The sequence below is a fragment of the Platichthys flesus genome, chromosome 14 (assembly GCF_949316205.1).
Source record: "Platichthys flesus chromosome 14, fPlaFle2.1, whole genome shotgun sequence".
Classification (NCBI taxonomy): domain Eukaryota; kingdom Metazoa; phylum Chordata; class Actinopteri; order Pleuronectiformes; family Pleuronectidae; genus Platichthys; species Platichthys flesus.
The window spans coordinates 11,956,579-11,980,603 of NC_084958.1; the positions used below are offsets into that span (position 1 = coordinate 11,956,579).

Here is a 24,025-nt window from a genome sequence, read left to right on the forward strand (position 1 = left end):
GATTAAAAATCTAACGATAAATCTGTATTTCAATACGTGTAGATATATGTATTAATAATAATTAATGAGTAGGTGAATAATTTCGATAAAGTAGATAAATATTGATTGACAGCATAAATGGGGAAGATTAAAAGTATAATATAGTCATTAAAAAAACGAAAGTGACATTTATTCAACATTAAAAAAAGTAGAGAGGTTTCACGTTTGCCACATGCTAATTAAAAGATTGTTTTAATCGGACTTTAAAAGAAGAAGCTGTTATAGAAGACCTTAGGCATATGTTACATTATTGGATATTTTAAATCTTTTAATGGAATTGCTATTGACAAATAGATACTACCGTTTTGTAAAAGGGTCAAGTGCCAATAACTTAAGGTGCCACTCATTGATGATAAACTGTATTTTATTTTCTCCGATGTAAATTATTTATTTGTAAATTGACTGTAACTCTCAGGTAAACGATTTGAGTCTGAACTGTGGTTCTATAAAGTATAAAGTATGGAAATAGTCAAGTGAATACAAAGAACTCAAAATGTGCTTGCAGATAAGTTAGTTATTTTCCTAAATGTAAGTTAAATTTTCTCTCTTTCTGTCCCTTCATAGTGAAATTAGCCGCCTCGACCTGGGTCTGACAGTCGAGGTGTGGAACAAAGGGTTAATCTGGGACACCATGGTCGGCACTGTGTGGATTCCCCTCCGCAGCATCCGGCAGTCAAATGAGGTTTGCTACTAACCACCACCACCACTTGAGAAAGGCTGTAGCAGAACACTTTGTTCTCAGTCACACTTCAGGGGATTACGGCAGAGTTTCTGGTCGCACTTGCTATTTGTGTGTCATCTGCATGTTTGTCTGTGCACAGGAAGGTCCAGGGGAGTGGCTCACACTGGACTCTCAGGTCATCATGTCTGATAATGAGATCTGTGGCACCAAAGATCCCACTCTCCATCTGGTGCTACTCGACACACGCTTCGAGCTGCCTCTCGGTGAGAAAATCAATACGTAAATAAAATTCAGGAATCCTGAGTAGGGGGAAGAAATGTGAATATCAAGGTATAGGAAATCGTCAACCCCCGAGGAAAGGGGGAGTCTCACGAATGAATTATATATGTCTGCGTATTTTCACAGCATACAGTGATAAATGAACGCCAATAATTTCTGATGATTAATTAAGCTAAACTACTTTACAGCGGAATGTGCTCAAGGCTGTTTGTGTTTGCATCAGTGTCAGAGGAGAGGAGTGATTGTGTCCTGTCTTTCTCAGTGATCAAGCTCTTAGCATTGATTAGGTGTCATTTTCATACTGTTTCCTCTTCCTCTAGTCAATATCCGACACCTGACTCCCCCATTTGGGAACTTTTTCTATTTAAAGAGGGTTTGGCTTTTGGGCTACAGGTTAAAAGTCAAATTTTCAATGTCATAATGTTCTTAAAAATAGGTTGTTTTACTTGAATTTGTCATCACATGGATTTAATTTATTAAATAGGACAAAACGCTGTTTCTGGAGTAGCTATTTTTAGAGATTTTTTTCTTTTGTACCTAATTTTGTTTGTGTGGCTTGTGGTTTTCAGATATCCCAGAGGATGAGGCAAGGTACTGGGCGAAAAAACTGGAGCAGATCAACGCCATGCGGGACCAAGATGTAAGCTGTCACCCTGTTTGATTTAATACCGCAGCATAGCCTCACATTTTAGGAACATACCTAGATGATTCATATGTGGATTAAGAAAAGGAATCTAACTCTACATTTGCCTTTCTCTTCACCCAAACCTTGTATATAGTAAAAGACCTTGCTCTCTTTCCCTGTCACCAGCTGAGCATTTTTCATTAATGTGTATTTGTAATTCCTCTAGTATTCATACCAAGAGGAACAGGAACGCCCTCTCCGTGCACCAAGCACCCAGTGCTGTAAGTGACCGATACATTTTTGCCCAAACCAATCATTTGTTTGTGCTGATCATGAGAATTATGTGTGTAAATGTTGAGTTATAATTATATTACTTAAGCTCAGCGTGTGCATTATGTGTGTAACCACACATGGGTTTTTTTGTGTTCGAGGGGAAAAAAGGGGCCTGGATCGTTGCACTGTAACGGATCAATAGCAGTATCAGATGTCTTGAGACGAGCTGCTCCAGGATGCTTCTGTGTCACTGGCCCTGTCTGCTGTGCTTGCTGAGCCAGCGGTGTGGGCCAGGTGGAAAGCTCTCCTGTGCTTTCTCACCATTCGCCGGATCCATTGAAGTATTAATAAAGAAAAATGAATGTTTATATTTAGACATCAGTTCAAATCCAGACTGACACACCTCCCCCCTTTCATTGCAGGTAACTGGAACCTATGGGGAGAACAACAAAGTAAGAACCAACTAACTTCCCCCTAGTGTAATCTAGCCATGCAAATATGTTTTATTTGCCAAGGTTCATCATTCAATGTTATTTCTGCTGTCCCTGCAGAAAAATGCAGGTAAAAAAATGTAACGATCTTTATGTGCTAATTAACAAACTGCAATGACGACAGCTTTCAGTGGCTTTGGTAGAAGATAGTTGCGTTGAAAGACAGTGAGTTTTGTTGAGTATTCCGATGAGCGAACTGATCCTTTCACACCAATGGATCCTTCATTTTTAATCAAGAATGCTGCAGTACAGGGGAAAATGTGTCACTGTCCAAATACTTAATAACTGCACTGAACATACTGCTCACAGAAACCTATAGTACATAAAAAATACAAACATATGCATCAGTGGAAAAGAAATCCTTCCATGTATCTCTCTCTCTCTCTCTCTCTCTCTCTCTCTCTCTCTCTCTCTCACTCTCTCTCTCTCTCTCTCTCTCTGCCTGTCTGTCTCCTTCTCTATCTCTCTCAATCTGCCTGTCTCCCTCCCTGTCTATCTCTCTCTCATGCTGTGATGAACAGATCGTCTTATATAAGCGCCTCACCCACACCACTGCAGCGATTTATCTCATCTCTCTTCACTCAAAAGAAAAAAGGAAAGAAAGAGCAGGGGTGTAGTGATAGATGGCGAGCCAGTGCAGTGAGTGAGACAGAGAGGGACACAGGGAGTGAGCGAGGCATGCAGGGACACGGGTGAAGAGAGAAACAAAGTTCGCTGCCGGTAATTAGTGTTTACACGCCCAGACAGATGGAGATGTAGGTGGAAGCATGGCACCCAGCGCCCGTGCCCCTCCCTCCTCAAAGTGGAGAAACAGTGATGGATAATGATGAATGATTGATAGATGGTGGTTTCTTTTTTTTCGACTGATTCAGCAGTGTTAAAGTCTCTAAGCACTTCCTTATGGGGTGTTAAGCTTTGATCTATGGGAACCACAGAAAACTGAAGCATCTCCTTAATACGCAGAACGGATTTATGGTCGGTTATGGTGATGGAAAGAGAAGGAAGTCCCTGATGATTTCCATCATGTGCTCCATCTGTGGCTGCACTCTGAATGACCTATATGGGTTTCAGCAGTGGCACACTGCCACCTCATCTATGTTATCTTTAATTACCATAGTACTAGAAGATTGGTTCAGTGCTGATTACAGTCTCTTATCTCTGCGCCACATGACAATGTCAACTGGGATCACCGCTCTCCTATTTGTTCCTCTTTCTCTTGCTGTTATTTTGTTATTCTTGAACTTCCTTCGTCTCGCGTTGCTTAACTCTATGGAAACAACATACAGTAAAAAAGTGATTAATCTTTTCTAATACTATGACTCTACGTGCCTTTGTGTAGATGAGGACCCAGACAGTGCTGTGGACGACAGGGACAGTGACTATCGAAGTGAAACCAGTAACAGCATCCCCCCTCCCTACTACAGCACATCTCAGCCCAACGCCTCTGTCCACCAATATCCCATCAGCCACCAGCACCGCAGCTCCAGAAGCCCCTCCTACCCGCACTCAGGCAACAGCCAGGACCCCGACTACAACAATCAGAAGACTGTCAGGTGTGTGACGGCTCATTGTCAATTAATCTGTCAATAATTGATCAATTCATCATTTGGTCAAAGAAAGTCAGAAAATTGTGAAGAATTCTTATTTAAAATTCCCAGAACCCGAGGTGGTATCAGATAGTTCGTTTTGTTCAGTTAATGGTTAAATTCTGATTCAGTTCACGATTATTTGAAGCAGTTACACAACAGCGTCTCACATTGGAGCTTGGTTTGGTTTTTGAGCTTATATATTTCTGCTTGATAATAATTTTATTGCAAAACTATGTAATTCATGAAAGAAGAAATAAGACAATCCTGCTTTTACTAATTAAGAACTTAACACATGTTAAAATGAACCACAGCAATTAGTAGTAGCTCATGGTGGCTAATGATAGCCAGTGGACTTTAAGGACAATTTTTTTGGTGATAAATTGAGAAAAGCATTATTTCAGGTTAGAAACCAAGTTAAAACAAGACTTTGTATTTTAGTGCTAGTGGATCAGGTTTGACTTAGCTGAAGGACCTTTTCACAGATGACATTTTGACCTGCCCTATAAGGACAAGCACATGGATAATGTCTGTGTCCCTGAACAGAACCTGAAAGGTACCCATAAACTGAAGCAGCTTTATTATTTCCACCTTTACTTTTCCTACTGTTAAATAAAAAAAATTATCTTCTATGAAAAAGGCTCATTATGAATACACTAAGTGAAATTCTGCCAAGTGTGCATATGCGAGCCCCTCACTTCAGAATCAGAATCAGAATTCTTTTTATTGCCTTGTATATTTTCACATACAGGAAATTGCCTTGGTGTGGTTGGTGCACTTTACAAACAACAATATAAAAACAACAATATAGAGCAATATAAACATCAATATAAAAAACAACAATATCGAAAAAATAATATATACAGTAAATGTGTTGTGTGCGGTTTTAAGGTGCAAAGATTGGTGGTAGTGCCAATAATGTAGTGTTATAAATTATGTGCGAGGGTGGGGGGGGGGGGGGGGGTCAGCAGAGTCAGTGTGATGGGGGGGGCTTGTTTGTGAGCCCCACTGCCATGGGGAAAAAGCTGTTCAGGTGACGCGAGGTTTTAGTCCTGACGGCCCGGAACCTTTTCCCAGATGGAAGTCTCTGGAACAGGTGGTGACCGGGATGGGAAGGATCAGCGATGATCTTGCCTGCTCTCTTTCTGGTCCTGGAGTGGAACAGGTCTAGGAGAGCCGGCAGGTCACAGCCGATGACCTTCTCAGCTGACCGAATGATCCGCTGCAGTCTGCCCTTGTCCTTGGCAGTGGAGGCAGCGAACCAAACGGTGATGGATGAGGTGAGGATGGACTCAATGATGGCTGTGTAGAACTCAACCATCACTTTCCGCGGCATGCTGAATTTCCTCAGTTGCCGCAGGAAGAACATCCTCTGCTGGGCCTTCTTGGTGATGGAGGTGATGTTCTCCGTCCACCTCAGGTCCTGTGCTATGATCGTCCCCAGGAATCTGAATGACTCCACTGTTTTAACTGGGGAGTCGCACATGGTGAGGGGGGCGGTTTGGGCTGGGCTCCTCCTGAAGTCTGCCACCATCTCTACAGTTTTTGAAGCGTTCAGCTCCAGGTGGTTCTGGCTGCACCAGGAAGCCAGGCTGTTAACTTCCTCTCTGTAGGCGGCCTCGTCCCCATTGGAAATTAATCCAATAAGGGTGGTGTCGTCGGCAAACTTCAGGAGTTTGACAGAGGGATGGCTGGAGGTGCAGTTGTTGGTGTAGAGGGAGAAGAGGAGAGGAGAGAGCACACAACCTTGAGGGGCTCCAGTGCTGATGGTCCGGGTGTCAGAGACAAGCTTCCCCAGCCTCACGCGCTGCTTCCTGTCGGTCAGGAAGTTGGTGATCCACCTGCAGGTGGGGTCAGGCACGCTCAGCTGGGTCAGCTTGTCCCGGAGAAGAGCTGGAGAGATGGTGTTGAATGCGGAGCTGAAGTCCACAAACAAGATCCTGGCGTAGGTGCTGGGGGAGTCGAGGTGCTGGAGGATGAAGTGGAGTCCCATGTTGACTGCATCGTCTACATCGTCTTGTTCCACCATACTAAGGTTTGGGGACTTGGTTCGGACAAAACTTTTGAAATTACATTCAGGTTCAGGTCGGGTTGGGTCACGTTGGCTCTACTGGATTTTTCACCAAATAATTTAAATAGGCTCCCGTCGGTTTTGGACCAAAAAAAACAAACAGAACTTGGTCGTCCCTACCAAACCTCTCCTTCTTCAGGTTTGTGTACGATTGTAAAATTTCTGGGCCTTCACTAACACATTTCTCACACACATAGAATTAAATTCCTTCTTCATCCATTATTCAACCAGCAACCTAATGGTCAATACTTAAGATTATAGCTGCTTGTGTATGTTTATCGGACAGGGCAACTTCCCCCCAGTCCATCCTTCTTCACCCCCTCCCTCCCTCCCTCCCTTCCTGTCCACGCTCTACTCTCTCGACCCTCTCCACCATCCATCCTCCCTTCTCTCTGTGCCAATTTTCTTTTTTTTTAAAGTCTCATTCATCAAAGAGTATAAATACTTTTTTCCTCTGCGATGCCTATCTGAGTGTGTTCCTTTTTCTTTTGTTAGCTTTCTGGAGATCTGTCACCTTCCAGTTCTGCTCTATTTAATGATGCTAGTCTGCTACTCTTGTATCCCCTGTGCTTTGCATTGATTAGCCATCAGCATTATTCCTGGTTACCTCAAGACATGTAGAAAAGTGTCTAGTAGAGTACACAGTGTACATGCTATGTTGTAATGAGTGCTGTGTAAGCATTTGCAAGATTATGGTTCATAAAGCTATGGTAAACCACTCATATAACATGGCAATAATAACATGTCTTCTCTTCTCTTCCCTTCCCTTCTCTTCTCTTCTCTTCTCTTCTCTTCTCTTCTCTTCTCTTCTCTTCTCTTCTCTTCTCTTCTCTTCTCTTCTCTTCTTTTCTCTTCTGCAGCCCCACCGGGAGCTATGCATCGTCTGCAGAGTTGAGTCGGTGCAGCAGTCAGTTGAGCGAGGAGGATTACGGCGTTGGGTACGGAGAGAGGGACCCGTACGACGAGAACGACTCGTACCACTCTTGCCATTCCTCAGTCAGCTGCAGCAAAGGCTCTCCTGACTGGGACCCTGACGAGACTCAGGGGGCGTACAGCGATGAGGGTGGTTACAGCAAAGACGGAGGAGAGGAGGTCGCTCTGTACGAGGAGGAAGATGCCGGACTGTATGAGGGAGAAGAGGATGGCCTCTATGAGGATGAGGAGATGTTGTATGATGATGAGGATCTGTACAACTTGGAAGGGACTCTCAGTGAGGACATGGAGCCTCCTTTCACTCCCACGCCAACGTCAACTGTCCCTCCAACTCTTGATGTTCCTAACTCCAGACCTCCTCTAGAAAAACAGTCGACCCTCCACCAACAGCAGCCTGCTACTCAGCCCTCTAACCAAACAACCAACCAGGCTCATCCCCCTGGTGTGGCCGCAACAGCACAGCCCCAATCTGGTCAACCAACAGCCCAACCACCTAAACAGCCCATAGCACAGCCACAGCCACAGCCAGCCCCATCAGCTACTTCCTTCTTTTCAATGGCCAAACCTCTTACAGCTGCAGTCTCAGGCTTGGCCTCTTCTTTCCTCTCCTCGGTTCCCACTGCCCAGCCCGCCCAGTCTCAACCTCAAGCCTCTGCCGTATCCCAACAGCACCAGTCTGTTGCAGCCAGCTCTGTCCCTCCATCCCACCCGTCCACTGTGACTAACTCAGCCTCTCAGCACCCCTCCACAGCCACAGGTCCCTTATCCAAACAGATCCCAGCATCTGCAGAGCCCCAATCCCAATTTAGGGATCCTGCCACCACACAGTTGGCTGCCCACAAGGACCAGGCTCCCCAGCTGGAGGAAGAACCATGGCTAGAGGAGGAAATGATGTTGGAGAGTGAGGAAAGGACGCCTCCAGCCCAGTCGGAGGAGATGTTCCCCATGGAGGAGGAGGAGGAGCAATTTGAAGATAGCAGACCCCCGACTCCAGATGAGTTAGAAGAGATACCACCTGAGAGGTAGGAGATGGGGATTAAAGGGAATGAGAAGACAAACAATGCAGTTATAATGAATCCCAGAAGGGTGTCAGACATTTTTGATAAAAATCTAAAACAAGTGTTGTTTTCTTTTAGCCCTCAAGTTATAGAAGAGCCCAAAGAGCCAGTCGATCCAGCAGTCAGAGCCAAACAGAACTGGCTCAGGCTTTACAACAGGGTCTTAGAGCAGCTGCGGGAGGTAAGGTCAAAGGTTTATCAAAGGTTCACTCACTCCAAACTTCAGTCCGCAACAGTCTAGTCCACTTCTTGAGTTGTAGGCCCCTGATAAGGCTCTACCCAGTCATCAAAAATATATTTCTGAGTTCAAGAGCCTCTAGTCTCTAACAAGTCTTTGAAATATGTATCTGTGGTGCATTATTAATTTGCAAGACAGAGTACATACAGGAAGTACTTGAGTTCTATTTTGATAAGTTTTAGTTTTTTTTGCTAGACACTAGGCAGCAGTCTTAATGTGTTTCATCTTCTATAATTGATCCCTTTTGGTTTTCTTGAATAAAAACACTTGACAGACAGCAGACATTATATTTTAGTTTTGCAGCACCACGCCATTGCTTGACAAAAGTACTGTTTGATTGAGTTGTACACGTTAAGTTTTGCTTGATCAGTTTTCACTTGCATATTTTGTTCATAAATTATGTTGCTATTCATTACCTTTGAATTCAGTTGTGCAGATGATTAATCACTTGCTTCAATGTTTATGTTGCTGTATGTCACGTTTCATTTGTGTGCACTTGGCTTCCCTTTGTTTGTCCTTTTTGTTTGTTTGTGGCAACCCACTTTGTTTTCTTTCTAGTTTCATGTCATTGCCATAGCGACACTCGCATGCACTTTGCTCGGCCATCATTGGAGCATGTTGAGAGGTAGGTACAACATGACCTGGTTGCTTGAGAGAAGGAAGGAAATGCATGGTATCATCACGGTACACTGATAACAGCACAGGCAGTGAAGACCCCATCACAGAGAGGCTGATGCAGTGATGCAAATTTTGATGTTAAATAAAAGGGGCAGACAGATATGAGCCATGAGACATGAAGTAGCAAAACCCTGGTAGAAGACATGAAGGGAACAAAAGCAGATTAACTGAAAAGGAACTGGTGACATGGTGAAGGTTACAGACTGGGGTGATGAAATATCACGCAGTAGTTGAGAGAGGTCACGGGTACACAGGGAAGCACAACTGTGAGACACAACTGAGAGACAGGTGAGCAGTTTGACAAATACCATAAAACAAAGTCTGGTGACATCTGGTGGACGGCTGAAGAACGGCCGGTCCGGGGTAGATAAAGGGGAAAACCTGGCCTGGCAGAAGGGAGCAAGGGTGGGAGACAGGTGGGAGTAAGAGGGAAGGAGACGGTGACAGTAGCAGATGCCTTGTTTTACTCCCTACTGTCTTCAAACAGGCACAGTCACTCTGCACGTTCATATTTACAACAATTTTATCCTTTCTCTTGTATCTTCAACGAGCTGTCATCCAGTTTGATAGGACAGGACATACATGGGGCAGGATTTTAGATGTGAGGAGTTTGGTAAAGAAGTTTTATCAGCAGATAACTTTCAGTCTAGCTATTCAGCTGTATTCATGCTGGATACGTAGACTAGAAAATGAAAACTAGAAAAACTAAAAACTTGAGTTAGTAACTTTATTTTACTGAGATCACTTCTGCTTCTTCTCTCAGGCTCGAGGAGAGACTTCCAACTCACTGTGGTTCGGTAAAGGAGGGTGAGTGTCCACTGCCAATTCTTCCAGTAAGACACAATACATCACACAGTGTCAAGGTATTACAATAACTATAGAGGTTAAACTCCATAAAAATCGTCCTCAGCTCATCATGGAATCCTGCCCTTGTTCCTTAAGATTGAAAATGCCCTTTCTTTAGTCTGGGAATCCTCCTTTCTCATTCACTGGCACTCGGCCAGCGAGTATTGAACTGCGGAAGGCTGTCCTGACTTAGCTGGCAGGTCATTTGTAGATGAGGCAGACCTCGGAGTAGAACTGGGGCTGCATACTGAACAAGGGCTAAGTTTGCCAAATAGAAACCCAGCAATTAAACACAGGTGCCTGGCATGTCATTCCCACTATTTGAGATGACGGTCAGTGTAATTAAACTTTCCAGTGAAGTCCTTGAGAAGTCCTTGACTGGAGTAGCATTAGAAACAATGACTGAGGGAAATGCATCAGATTTATGGTAACAAATTCGAATTTCATAGCAAGAAATTGTGATTAATAATAAAGGATTTTCATGAATAATTGACCAACTGTAAATACTGATGATTATATAATGCCTTACCTTTCTTTTTCAGAGTGGGAGGTGCACTCTACAGCATTGACAGCATGCCTGACCTTCGCAAAAGGAAAGCCATTCCTCTTGTCAGAGATCTGGTGAGAAATACACACCACAACATGCACCTGTCTTGTGGGGTTCCCTGAAATAAATTTTGTTGCAGACATTATTTGTTTCTCTGAAAGTTTTACAATTTTTCTGCCTCTTGTACTTTGTTGTTAAATTTTCTTAAAAAACCTCTGAACCTGATCTTTCTCTTACCTTTTTTCTCGCAGGCTAACCATGTTGATTTGGTCTGTATTTGATTCGCATATGAATTTAGAGCTCACATACAGTATGTGTAGTGTTAATGTAATAACAGTAATTAATCAATTCATACTAGAGGTCAAGGCATACTTGTCATGGCACAGTGATGTGCACATACACATGCACACAATGTACAAAAAGACTCACTTGATATTCCTAACTTATGTTCATATCTGTTTCTTTTTTCTCTCTCTCCTCCTGTTTCTTCAGGCCATGGTGAGTCCCACACATAAATCAAATATAAATCTGACTTCCACATAGTAGTTAGCATTCCAAGATAAACACTCTTTCTTTTCACCCTCTTTTTCACAGTCTCTGGTGCAGAACTCTCGTAAAGCTGGCATCACATCAGCCATGGCTTCCACCACTCTTGGAAATGAAGAGTTGGTGGGTTTCCTCTTCTCTGCTTCACTTTTTAAAACTATGTCCAGGGTTTTCTAACATCTAATCAGCACCAAACCTCCATATCTTTTCTCTGTGACCTTTGCAGAAGAGCCATGTCTATAAAAAGACTCTACAGGCTCTGATCTACCCCATCTCCTCCACTACTCCTCATAACTTTGAGGTGTGGACAGCCACCACCCCCACCTACTGCTATGAATGTGAGGGGCTGCTGTGGGGTATCGCCCGCCAAGGCATGCGCTGCTCCGAGTGCGGCGTCAAATGCCACGATAAGTGCCAGGACTTACTCAATGCCGACTGTCTGCAGAGTAAGGATACGCACATTTTTGCACACATGCACAAGTTAAACACTGTAAAGCACGTGCACCTCTTCTGAATGAGGTATACACACCCCCAGTCCTCCACACAGACCCAAACCTATTTAGCGCCTCTTCTGTATCCTTCTGCCCGATTGACATCCCATTATTCTTCTCCTCTATCCACTCTCAGATACTCCTCCTTCTTCCTTTCCAATTTATCTCCTGAGTAATGTGCTGTCATACCTCTGCCTCTCACCTCTCTCTCTTCCAGCCCTAGCCTTTGCATCTAGACACAAGAAGAGACTTATCTAATTCCATGTTGATTATGGAGTTAATCTATACAATGCATAATTCATTGCTCTCCTCTCTTCAAAGAGTCTTTTAAAATCTTGGAGCCAAATCTTCTGTTGGTCCTATACACTGTGAATATCTAATATTTTCCTGACCAGGTCAGGGGTTAAGAGAAATATAGTTTCTGCCATAACATTGGGAGGTTTGGGGTTTGATCCACAGCACATGAAATGTAAAAGTATTTCAAAATTGATGTGACGCCAACTTAGCGCGGCTTTAAATAGATTACATTACATTACATTACATTTTATCCAAAGCGACTTACAATAAGTGCATAAAACCCCAAAGGTACAGACCCAGGACAACAAGAATGAACTGCAGATGAACTGCAAGGAACCGGGAGATAAGCCCCTGTGCCTATGAGCCATGTTACCTTGAATATATTGTACACTGTCCTCATATTCTTCCTACACCCCTCACTTTATCCATCGGTCTCATCAGGAGCTGCAGAGAAGAGCTCCAAACACGGGGCTGAGGACCGCACCCAGAACATCATCATGGTCCTGAAGGACCGCATGAAGATCAGAGAGAGGAACAAACCGGAGATCTTTGAGCAGATACAGGAAGTGTTTGCCCTCGACAAAACGACACATGCCACGCACATGAAGCAGATCAAGCAGAGCGTGCTTGACGGGACCTCAAAATGGTCGGCAAAGATCAGCATCACTGGTTAGTTTATTCCTTATCTGAATTATGGATATAAGGAGAGAGGGACATACGGGACAGCTTGTACAGACCATTAGTTATTTTGAGCTGTATAAATTAAACTGATTTGCTCTCAATAATTTCTGTTGCGGATGAAGACACCACAATGTTTTACAACAGGCGTCTTGTTTTCTTTGTTAAACTATTGATGCGAGCAATTTTCTCTGATTATTATGACTGACGTGTACATTGTCAGACAGCTGCCAGGGTTTTTGTTTGAATGTCTCCTGTCTCTTCCTCAGTGGTGTGTGCTCAGGGCTTGCAGGCTAAAGACAAAACAGGCTCCAGTGACCCGTATGTCACTGTTCAAGTTGGGAAGACCAAGAAGAGAACCAAGACTATCTATGGCAACCTCAACCCTGTCTGGGAAGAAAATTTCCACTTGTAAGTGGGGTGTTTCCCAAGATAATGTTTTATTTAATGTCCATTTTATTATCTTACCCAGAGTTATGCATACCTATGTATTTGGATCACAAGATACCGTACTGTACTTATAAATTAGCCTTTTTTTCATTCAGTCCACCATCGTGATTGTTCCTCTGCACAGACGTTGACTTCTTCTCTTTGACAACATTTTCTGTCTCTGCCTCATCAAGCGAGTGCCATAACTCATCCGACCGCATCAAGGTCCGCGTGTGGGACGAGGACGATGACATCAAGTCTCGTGTGAAACAAAGGTTCAAACGTGAGAGCGATGACTTCCTGGGTCAAACCATCATTGAAGTCCGCACTCTGAGCGGGGAGATGGATGTCTGGTACAATCTGGGTGAGTTTTGTGAGATAAGAGAAAAAGGCGATGGAGAGTTAGAGGATAAGCGTCAGTCACAGATAGCAAAAAAGAAACGCGTTGTTGAATATGTCTGTAGATCAAGATATATTTCAGACAACTAAGCAAAACGTGTTTTCTTTTTTCGACAGACAAGAGAACAGATAAGTCTGCTGTGTCAGGAGCGATCCGGATGCACATAAGTGTGGAAATCAAAGGGGAGGAGACGGTAGCTCCTTACCATGTCCAGTACACCTGTCTACATGAGGTCAGTCTGTTTTGATCTGGATGAAAAGTTCCTAGAAATTTCATGATTATTTACACTTGAAAAAAAACATTAAATAAGCAAGAGAAGCGCTCTATTTCTAGTTCAGTAGTTCTAGTTAATTCTTTTCTTCTGTACTTTTCCTTTGAGACTTTATCATTAATAATTTGTCTCGGTTTATTGAGCCTTTTTCACCAGTGTATAGGGGGATATGAAAATCCATATGAGACTGTCATGAAGGCCTATAGACTATTTCATAGTTTAATTATAATCCTGTTACCCTGCAGGATTGTGAGTGACAACCAGAAAATTGGTAAAGAACAGAGAAATAGTCTTGGCGGCAGCTTTGTTCAAATGGCTGAACAGCAAAATCTGAATGAAGCTGGATTCAAACACATTTTTGTTTCCAACATTGTGCTATATCACAAAAAACTGTCTTGAAAGATGCATTTGAAATTGATCCTTCTTTACATTGAAGTTCTTCAACTGCTTCAACCTAATACTAACACAACTGCTATTGGTACCGCTACACAAGAATATACTTATACTGCCCTTTCTCCATGTTCAGCATCTGTTCCAGTACACCACTGAGGAGCAGAACGGCGGTGTAGTAAAAATCCCTGATGCCAAAGGAGATGATGCCTGGAAGGTGTATTTTGAGGAGACGGCTCAGGAGATAGTGGACGAGTTCGCCATGAGATACGGAGTAGAGTCCATCTACCAGGCCATGACGTCAGTCCCTATTACATCACACAATGTTTAATTTTGAGAGAAACAGTAACTGGAGGAGATTAAATCAGAAATTAGAGAAATTGGTTTTGTTTTACTTGAGACCAAAATAGCTTTAGCTTTTTGATTTTAGATAGATAATGACTAGATGCTGTTTATTTATTCATTAATACAGTGAAGTAGAGGAAGTAAATTATTATGTCTTATTTTTTACACTCCCACCCCCGCAGCCACTTCGCCTGCTTATCGTCCAAGTACATGTGCCCAGGAGTGCCCGCTGTGATGAGCACCCTGCTGGCCAACATCAACGCTTACTACGCCCACACCACCCAGTCGTCCAACAACGTGTCTGCCTCAGACAGATTTGCTGCATCAAACTTTGGCGTGAGTCCCTGAGAAATACTTTATTATACATAATAATAAATACTGATATTATGTTCCTTCTCCATAAATCCGACAGAAAATGACATTAATGAGTTTAAAGTGGCCCAGCCTTCTCCCCCAGACATCCTGTTAGCTACCGCCTTAAGTAACAGTGTGGGTGTGGCTTGTTTCTGAGAGGTTTGTTCTGTCTTTGTGTATTTTCCTCTTAGAAGGAGAGGTTTGTCAAACTGCTGGATCAGCTGCACAACTCCCTGAGGATCGACCTGTCCATGTACCGGGTACTGACACTTTCTCTCTACCCTAACAAATGCAAAAACATTTTGTTTGTACTTACTTACTTCTGCAGTCTCTTGGATGCTGTTTGCAAACCAACTCATGTCAGCCACATCTGTTTATGCTGTTTCTGTGTGTACATGAGTATAAGACTGTCTTTTCTCTGTTTTGACTCAGATGAAAATGCTAACATTCACGTTCTTTGTCTTTCTAGAGATCTGAAAATGTGTGAACCTTTTATGCATTTTCTAATCATTGCTGTGTGTATTTGTTTTCAGAATAATTTCCCTGCCAGCAGTCCTGAAAGACTACAAGATCTCAAGTCTACTGTTGATCTCTTGACAAGCATCACATTCTTCAGGATGAAGGTAAGAATTATTTTTCTTTCTTTTCTTTCTTTTCCTTTTCACACCAGCTTGTTACTTTAAGATAACCATGAGACACCAGTTAGTTAGTTTCCAGTTAGTTAAGTAAAGTCACCTCAGGCACAAGCTGAGAATCAACTTAACATTTCCCTATCCAAACTGAAGACACAACCCCCTGCCAAGACCGTGTGGCTCTGACAGACACTTTTTGTGGAGTTTTCGATTTGCCCAGATGTGGTGTAACATTTGCTTTCAGGTCCAGGAGCTGCAGAGTCCCCCGAGGGCGAGCCAGGTGGTGAAGGACTGCGTGAAAGCCTGTCTCAACTCCACCTACGAGTATATCTTCAACAACTGCCACGACCTCTACAATAGGGAATATCAGACAGACCCTGTAAGTCTGAGTGTGTGAAGCCTAAGAACTGCAGTATTCTTACTTATTAACACCTCTACTTTGCTGTCATCTGTTAGAAAACTGTGTGAATCCTCGACCTATTTCTGTCTCCAGTCAAAGGCAGTGCCTCCAGATGAGCAGGGTCCCAACATCAAGAACCTCGACTTCTGGTCCAAACTCATCACTCTCATCGTGTCCATCATAGAAGAGGACAAAAACTCTTACACGCCTTGTCTTAATCAGTGAGTGTCTCCTCACAACATCAGTCTACTTCTTCTAATGTAACATGTAGAGACAGTGATGGAGATTTTAAAGCCAGTTTACGCTTTAAAGACACTAAAGCACAAAATACCAAGTAATAGAATGTGAGGAGGAGAGTGTCAGAGCATCAAGAGAAACACAAACATGTCAAACAGTCAGACAAACATTCTTTGTTTGTTGTGAAGCCACAAGAATCGTCATGTTCGTTCAGAAATAAAGAAGATAAAGTATAAAGAACATAAAGATTTGTCTAAGAACGTCAGACTGTAACAAACAACAATATAGCTGTGTATGATTTTCATTTGCAATGTACCCACAGCCGGAACGTATAGTCCTTTCTTTACAGCTTTTGTGGGTGCGTGGGTGTTGTTTGGATTTGGATCCTAGCCTTCTAGAAAAACTGTAAATTCAATATTATGATAATGAATTTTATTGAACTCAGTTCTTTTGGGAGACAATGAGGACAATTTCATGGTAATTTAATATTACTCTGATGCATTTTTCTCTCTGTAGCAGCTAAAAATATACAGAGGACAAAATTACAGAGTTGTCTTGTTAATAAATAATGTACAATTAATGGATATAGAGCCTGATTCAAGCCTGAGTTCTGCCTCTTCTAGGTTTCCCCAGGAACTGAATGTGGGCAAGATTAGCGCTGAGGTCATGTGGAATATGTTTGCACAAGATATGAAATATGCCATGGAGGGTAAGTTTTGTATGTGTGTCCCTGTGTGTATGTGTGTCCCTGTGTGTATGTGTGAGTTATTGTGTAGAGGTCACAGGCCTTGGAGGAGCCATTAGTTTGTGTCACGAGTGTGTTTTCAAGTGATGTTTTATTATGTGTAAACTACAGCATATTTGAAGAACGAGTGGATAGGTGGAACTTTTTTCATCCTGTCTTTCGCTTTGATATTCAGAGCACGAGAAGAACCGCCTGTGTAAAAGTGCAGATTATATGAATTTGCACTTCAAGGTGAAGTGGCTCTATAATGAATACTGCAAGGAGCTGACCACTTTCCAGAAGCACGTTCCTGAATATCCAGCGTGAGTATCTTCCATAAAGCATGCACACTTTTCCTGCTACGTTTGCCACAGTATTCGAAAACCTCACGTTGCACATTCTTTTTTTCTTTCTGTAGCTGGTTTGAGCCATTTGTCATCATGTGGTTGGATGAAAATGAGGAGGTGTCCAGAGATTTTCTTCATGGAGCCCTGGAGAGGGACAAAAAAGACGGGGTAATTGCTTTTATCTTCACCTTTCACTTGTAAAATATGCTTCCTGGCATGCGAACGGGTGCTTGCTGTTGCTTCAGCAGGAAAAGGCATACATGCACTTCCCAAAATGTCAAACTACTGCTATAACAACCAATTCCAGCTTTCTTACAAAGTATTTCAAAACATGTTGATCTAAAAGCATAGAAAATAGAAAAAGGAAATAATGTGAGACAAAAGTTTGAGTCAAATGAATCCATTCAATCCTGTTGAGGCAGCCATAAAAAACAACCTGAAAGCTTAAATGTGACCTACCTGCAGCACCCCCCCACCCTTAATTTTTTTTACTATATATTCATGCAATTCCTATGCAGATTCTGGCAGTTCACATAATTTCTCCTCACTCAGCACATTCCAGGCTGAGAGGGGCAAGTTGAATGTCTCAAGGCAATCAATAATGACTCGATACCAAAGGCAACTGGAAGACACTTCTCTGCAGAGAGGAGCAGATGCTACAGCACAAGTCGATGTGTACTCCCACACACACACACACCATGTAGCGTATCACAATTCGTCACGCTAACGCCTACATATCCAGGCAGCAATGAGGTCGATACAAAGCAGCTGAAGATTCTCCTGGCTCATATGTCAGGGATCCTTTGGGTCCAATTACTGTCGCCCGAGGCAGCTTCTGCTTCCCTGTGTCAGCAAAATCGCGGTCTCCTGGCCCAGTCATACACCAGAACACTGTACGGTTTTAGGCTAATGGCCGGCCTGTTAATGAGAGCACTGCTCCTCATCATAACTCTCTGATCACCTCCATCGCTCTAACACAAAAGGCTTTCAGAGGAACCTTCCCGACAATCTTTTGCTGCTAAAGAGGGACTAATTTCATTGTCTGTGATGTGTAACAACACTGTGAACTTTCCCCACGGGGTCGCCCTCAGTGGGAATTGAACCTCCCGGTAATTTCAGTGCTAGTCAGCTCACATCAGCACCATGAAGCGGCCTCTCATACTTTTCCCCCTGGTCCCGTTCTTTCTTCTCGTTCTCCAGTTCCAGGTAACGTCAGAGCACGCTTTGTTCTCCTGCTCGGTGGTGGACGTGTTCTCTCAGCTCAATCAAAGCTTTGAAATCATCCGCAAACTGGAGTGTCCTGACCCGCAGATTGTTGGGAACTACATGAAGAGATTCGCCAAGGTGACTTTGGCCTCCTAATGTTCCCAAAACACTTTTTACCTCAGCTATCACTGCTTAAAAAATATATTACATGTCATTTCTCGCTTTGTTATGCTCTGATAACATTATTTTTATTTGTCTCTCTCAGACCATCGGCAATGTCCTGTTGTCTTATGCTGACATCATAGAGAAAGACTTCCATAATCATGTCAAGAAGGAGAAAGTGGTAGGTGTTTGAGATATCACAAAGTCGACGACCACATGATGTTATAGACAGAAATGTTTGGTTAACGAGGGAGCAGATACAAATTTGTCTTGGCACAAAAATAAAGGGCAGTGAATAATACTGAATAGTTTCATTTGAGCTGCTCCATCAAGGCTTTGTACCAGTTTTGTGTACGTGGCCAGGCTGATTAATTTCAGCACAATAAATCACTCCTCGGTGTAACAGCCGTGCCCAGGTTGCAGTGTTTCAGAGTGAATTAGGACTGTGTAATTAGCTGAATGTGGCGTAGACTCGGGGAAATTGGGCCGCACTCCCAGAGAGAGCAGGAGCCCTCGGAGGAGCAGTAATTATTGAAATCCCCTTCTTCTCCTGTCCTGCATCACCAAGTGTTTTCGCCTACGAAGCTATAAAAAAAGTTAGGAGGACGAACCTTGATTGATTACAGCAAAATGCTCTGTTTGTGTGTGTGTTTGTGTGTAATGATTTTTCTCTCTCTCTGCTCAGCCGTGTATCATCATCAATAACATCCAGCAGCTCAGGGTTCAGTTGGAGAAGATGTTTGAGGCCATGGGAGGCAAAGATGTAAGTTTCCACACACACTGTTATCGTTGGGATTTTGCTATTATGACATGACTCTCGTATAAATTATATCCATCTTCTTCCAGCTCAACTTGGATGCCAGTGACTTCCTGAAGGAGCTGCAGAACAAACTCAACAGCGTCATGGATGACCTCAGCCGCATTTTTGCAGTCAGGTTTGTGTGTTGATCCCTGCCTGGAAACAAATGCGATGCTGCAACAAGCATCTCCAGTGGATGATTGTCATGTTTGTTTGTTTGTTGGTGGTGTTGCAGTTTCCAGCCTCAGATTGAGGACAACGTGAGGCAGATGGGGGATATCCTGGCTCAAGTCAAAGGTCAGACTGTACCAGCCAATGGCAGCGTGGTTCAGGAGGCCGACAACGTCCTACAGCCCATCATGGACTTTCTGGACAGCAAGTGAGAACCTCAGCACTTTTGTTTCCATGGTTTTCATCAAATCTTTGATCAGATTCTTCATCTTAAATCAGAAATTTCCTGATTTTAAGCAAATTTCTGCTTTTCCAAATATTATAACTCATATTTAGTGAATTAAAAACATTTTACAATTACAAATCAAGAATTATTCTGGTACTGGAATTATGAAATACAAAAAAGGCCCCACAGTCCCCTCACGAAAAACCAAATTCATATTCACTAGACCCAGATTTCCTACACTCATAAATATCAGTCCCCTAAAGATGAAAGAAATAAAAATGATATAAAGGCGTATCTTTCCTGACCCACATCTCATCCTTCAGCAAAGATTCAGGGTAATTGGTTAAGTTGTTATTGTGTAATCTTGCTTAGAGACAAACAAACAGTTAAATGTTGAAGAGATAATCTCCCGGATGGAGGTCAATATAAGCTTTAGTTGTGTCTTCCATATCAGTAAGTGAGAGTCTGCTTCTGTGTTTCAGTCTGTCGCTGTTTGCCAAGATCTGTGAAAAGACCGTCCTGAAGAGAGTGCTGAAAGAGCTGTGGAAACTGGTGATGAACACAATGGAAAAAACGATTGTTCTTCCAACCCTCACGGATCAGTCGGTATGAAATGATTCTAGTATTTAAAAAGACATCACTCCTACTTATTTCCTTCTGTCCTTCTGACTTTCATTGCTTTTCATGGCTGCTTCCCATTGTGACTGTACATTAACTCATCTATCCTGCCATTATCCCATTCTCTCTACTCTCCTGCTTTTCATAGGTTAAAGTAAGTATGTGAGAGTGTGAGTGTGCTTATGTTAGTGTGTATCTGTGTGTGTGTTTGAAGCCTCTGTGAGCATGACATGACACTTATTCAACAGGAGCCGTAACACCACTATCAGTGCATTACAACCTGATTTTAGGTGCACAGTTTACTGGTGACAACGTAAGACATTCAAAATATATTTTCCATTTAGTTTTCACTCAAGTTTATATGCGAAAACTAAATTTAGTGTAGCGTTTGTGGTTTGACTCTTTTGCCGTTCACTCCTCAAACTCATCTCTTGTGTTTGCAGCTGCTTGTTCTCACTTCACCTCCTGAACTCACCTCCCACTTTACAAACCACCTGATCTCTTAAATGTCACTTTGACTGTACTCACGCGTCGGTGTGTCCGTCTTCTCCACAGCAGGGCACCCAGATGATCTTCAATGCTGCCAAGGAGCTGGGCCAGCTTTCTAAACTCAAGGTGATGGAAATATAAGGCAGCAACAGTGACAGAACAGCACAAATATGAAGTGTTGACTGACTCCTGTGTTTGATCTGTCCTGCAGGAGCACATGGGGCGAGAGGAGGCCAAAGCTCTGACTCCTAAACAGTGTGCAGTTATAGAGCTGGCACTGGACACCATTAAGGTATTGTGCTGTCTGTTACACCAACATAACACCATCAACCTCCGCCAAGGCCCAACAGTCCACTGTCCAATGGTTCTAACTCTCTAAACATCAGAGTGTTAATATATTATTGTTAGCTTCAGTCTGTCGGTATGTAAACACCAACATAGCTGTTTGCTTTACATTAGTGCAGATTCAGAGATGTTTGAGTTACCAAACCAGTTTCCAAACCAGTTTCCAAACCAGTCAAACTTGAGCGTTTTCTATGTTGATGTTCTCTGTGTGTCTCTCTCCTCATCTCCACTCTAATAAGTCTGCATCTGTTTACGCAGCAATACTTTCATGCTGGTGGAGTGGGCCTGAAGAAAACCTTCTTGGAGAAGAGTCCAGACCTGCAGTCCCTGCGCTACGCCTTGTCTCTGTACACACAGGCCACGGACAAACTCATCAGGAAGTTTGTCCTCTCGCAGAATGCTCAGGGTAAAACTTTAATCTTCCTAACACACACACACACACACACACACACACACATACACACAGTCACAGAGCAGGTTCAAATAGTTTCACACAAGTGCACAGTCAAAGAGCTCTGGTGCTTATTCTCACTGTTAGTACGGTTTATGGAATTAAATGGGATTAAGGGATTAAATAGAGTAACTTGCTTACAGTGCTGGGAGAAATGTTTAATCCATTGCTTCACTGAGTTATAGCAAAAATACTGCATTGCATTTATATATACTGTATATCTAGTTAGATAAAGAAAATGAAAAATACATTTTACACATTACTTGGCCTGGTGTTCAAACCAGTATCCATGACTCACTCTGTAGAACTGTATTTTCATCTTTTAATGCTGCTCTCTGTCTCTTCAGTCCACGGAGGGAAAGGGGTCAGGTACTCGGCTAACGAAGACACGCCGCCAGAGAAAGGTACGATTCATCAGTGTTGCAATGTAAAGTCTGTATGTCCCCCAGATCAAGTGGATGCTGAGAGATTTTTTCCGGCGAATGAAACAAGAGCTTTTTACTCCAAAAAACTTGTGTCACAGTTTTGTTTCTCTCATCAAGTGTCTTTAGTGTACAGAATGAATTACCAGCTTTTACTACATTACAGTTTGCCATTTCCTTAGAATAAGAGCAAGCACACAAGCTGCTTTAGCCAGCCACACACGGCTCATCTGATGATCACAGAGAACGTGTGTGAGTTTCTGCAGGTTTAAAAATAGTTCACAATCTGCTGATCCCAGCTCTTTAAGTTGTATGTCTCAGCTATACTTATTTGCAAACAGCAAAAAACCCAGGTTTAGGCCAAAGACAAATGGGCACAATGTAAACACACACACATACACACACACAGACACACATGATCAGTCCCTCACTGAGTGTCTCTACAGCATCTGGAGTGGACTCAGTTGGCGAAGTGATCATGACCGTGGATATCTTACCGCAACCGAATGGAGAACACAAGATCAACGTCAAAGGTAGAGAACAGTCCTCATCAGTGTCCTTTGTTCTATCATCTGTCAGCTATGTGTCTGTATCTGTTCTTCTTCTCCGCCTCCTCCTAACTTCCCTCTGTGCCGGACCTGACGTGCCCTTGTTTTCCAGTGGTGGCTGCGAATGACCTGAAGTGGAGGGCGCAGGGCTTCAGGCCTTTCGTGGAGGTTTACATCATCGGCCCTCACCTCAGTGACAAGAAGAGGAAATTTGCCACCAAGTCCAAGAACAACTGCTGGTCTCCAAAGTTCAGCGAGAGCTTCCAGTAGTGAGTACCCACTCCACCTGCTTCACTTCTGTTTGAGACACATTAAGGTGGTTCAGAGAAGGCTTGACCAGATGATCCAGATCCACCAGTGTTTCTATTTGTATTATGTTTCTGGGTTGTCTCATTCTTGTGAACGCAGTATCTCAACAATGCTTCGAGGGAATATCTAACCCTAACCCTATCAGCTTGGACTCAAATGTGAACTAATCAGATTGAGTTGGTCAGAGGTCAAAGATCAAGGTCACAGTGGCCTCAAATGACTGCAATAAATCAGCTCCCGCTCCAATCAGCAGTGTTGGAAACATGACACCTGGATGAACTCGCTCATTCAGTGAGATGAGAGAGCGCCTCACTTCTCAGTGTTTCGTGATATGGAACATGACGCACTGGGGGAAAAACAAACTTCTACTGACGATGGGAAAGAAGTCAATCTCATTTTCAGCAGATTTCCTGCATTCTGAAATACCCACCTATATCTGGGTGTGAAACAAGTACAATTTAACTTAGACTCAAACATTGAGTTCAATAGATTTCAGTGCTCATAGGTCACAGTTACCTCATACGAGTCTAGACATAAAATGTCTGTCATCTGAAGCTGCAGTGGTTACAGAGACAAACAACCACATGGCGGTAATTCTACTTGTCTTGTTTCAGCTCCCTCGGCACTGAGGTGGGTCCCGAGAGCTACGAGCTGCAGGTGTGCGTGAAGGACTACTGCTTCGCCCGGGAGGACCGCACCGTGGGAATGGCCTTGCTGCAGGTGAAGGAGATAGCCAACAAGAGCAGCATCACCTGCTGGATGCCGCTGGGAAGACGGGTCCACATGGACGAGACGGGCCTGACGGTGCTGCGCATCCTCTCTCAGCGCAACAACGACGATGTGGCAAAGGAGTTTGTGAAGCTCAAGTCGGACCAGCGCTCGCCTGAGGAGGGCCGCAGCTGAGAGGGGAGGAGGAGGAGAGAGCGAGGACACGCGTGGGCACAAGAACAGCAGAGACCTGAGCGACATAGTATTATGCACACATGTCGTAGTCACACCCACATAGATAGGCAACCATGTGCAACACACAAGCACACACATGAAAACGCTCTATTGTACATATATCTGCATACATTATGCAACATTTACATAGCAATGGTATCAATGCAAACACCGAGGAATAGGTTTTTAAAGAATCCCGTTTCATTTTGAATATTTCAACAGCTCCACTCAAACCTCTCAGTTTAACATTAGCCTCACATTAGCAAGCACCCGTCACTCCCTCTTTCCTACAGCGCCTTTTTATACGCTGTCAAGTTCGATGTGATAAAACGCAGCGCAGAACAACGGCCGTGTGAATCGTTTGAGAGAGACCACTTTGCACTTTGCTTCTGTCTCTTCAGGAGGTCCGTCCCCGTCCTGCTACGATCTGTCCGTCTGCCTGCCTGTGTC

The 24,025-nt window shown here is 43.3% G+C and overlaps 1 protein-coding gene across 1 annotated transcript in view; it reads left to right on the forward strand.

The window, feature by feature from the left end:
* The window catches only part of LOC133968826 (protein unc-13 homolog A-like), a 30,477-nt gene extending 6,452 nt beyond the window's left edge, over positions 1-24,025 (forward strand). Inside the window, exons 4-42 of the mRNA XM_062405040.1 lie at positions 604-721; positions 861-984; positions 1,570-1,640; positions 1,852-1,906; positions 2,321-2,350; positions 3,729-3,942; positions 6,907-8,001; positions 8,116-8,218; positions 9,717-9,760; positions 10,342-10,420; positions 10,839-10,844; positions 10,941-11,015; positions 11,119-11,338; positions 12,122-12,349; positions 12,628-12,769; positions 12,982-13,151; positions 13,304-13,419; positions 13,985-14,148; positions 14,376-14,529; positions 14,739-14,807; positions 15,081-15,170; positions 15,424-15,558; positions 15,673-15,800; positions 16,440-16,525; positions 16,737-16,863; positions 16,959-17,055; positions 18,088-18,231; positions 18,359-18,436; positions 18,941-19,018; positions 19,102-19,190; positions 19,290-19,433; positions 19,934-20,057; positions 20,625-20,684; positions 20,770-20,850; positions 21,162-21,309; positions 21,702-21,758; positions 22,223-22,309; positions 22,437-22,593; positions 23,248-24,025. Of these exons, the coding sequence (XP_062261024.1) occupies positions 604-721; positions 861-984; positions 1,570-1,640; positions 1,852-1,906; positions 2,321-2,350; positions 3,729-3,942; positions 6,907-8,001; positions 8,116-8,218; positions 9,717-9,760; positions 10,342-10,420; positions 10,839-10,844; positions 10,941-11,015; positions 11,119-11,338; positions 12,122-12,349; positions 12,628-12,769; positions 12,982-13,151; positions 13,304-13,419; positions 13,985-14,148; positions 14,376-14,529; positions 14,739-14,807; positions 15,081-15,170; positions 15,424-15,558; positions 15,673-15,800; positions 16,440-16,525; positions 16,737-16,863; positions 16,959-17,055; positions 18,088-18,231; positions 18,359-18,436; positions 18,941-19,018; positions 19,102-19,190; positions 19,290-19,433; positions 19,934-20,057; positions 20,625-20,684; positions 20,770-20,850; positions 21,162-21,309; positions 21,702-21,758; positions 22,223-22,309; positions 22,437-22,593; positions 23,248-23,536 (5,476 nt within the window). The 3' untranslated portion in view covers positions 23,537-24,025. The remainder of the gene's footprint in view (positions 1-603; positions 722-860; positions 985-1,569; positions 1,641-1,851; positions 1,907-2,320; positions 2,351-3,728; positions 3,943-6,906; positions 8,002-8,115; positions 8,219-9,716; positions 9,761-10,341; positions 10,421-10,838; positions 10,845-10,940; positions 11,016-11,118; positions 11,339-12,121; positions 12,350-12,627; positions 12,770-12,981; positions 13,152-13,303; positions 13,420-13,984; positions 14,149-14,375; positions 14,530-14,738; positions 14,808-15,080; positions 15,171-15,423; positions 15,559-15,672; positions 15,801-16,439; positions 16,526-16,736; positions 16,864-16,958; positions 17,056-18,087; positions 18,232-18,358; positions 18,437-18,940; positions 19,019-19,101; positions 19,191-19,289; positions 19,434-19,933; positions 20,058-20,624; positions 20,685-20,769; positions 20,851-21,161; positions 21,310-21,701; positions 21,759-22,222; positions 22,310-22,436; positions 22,594-23,247) is intronic.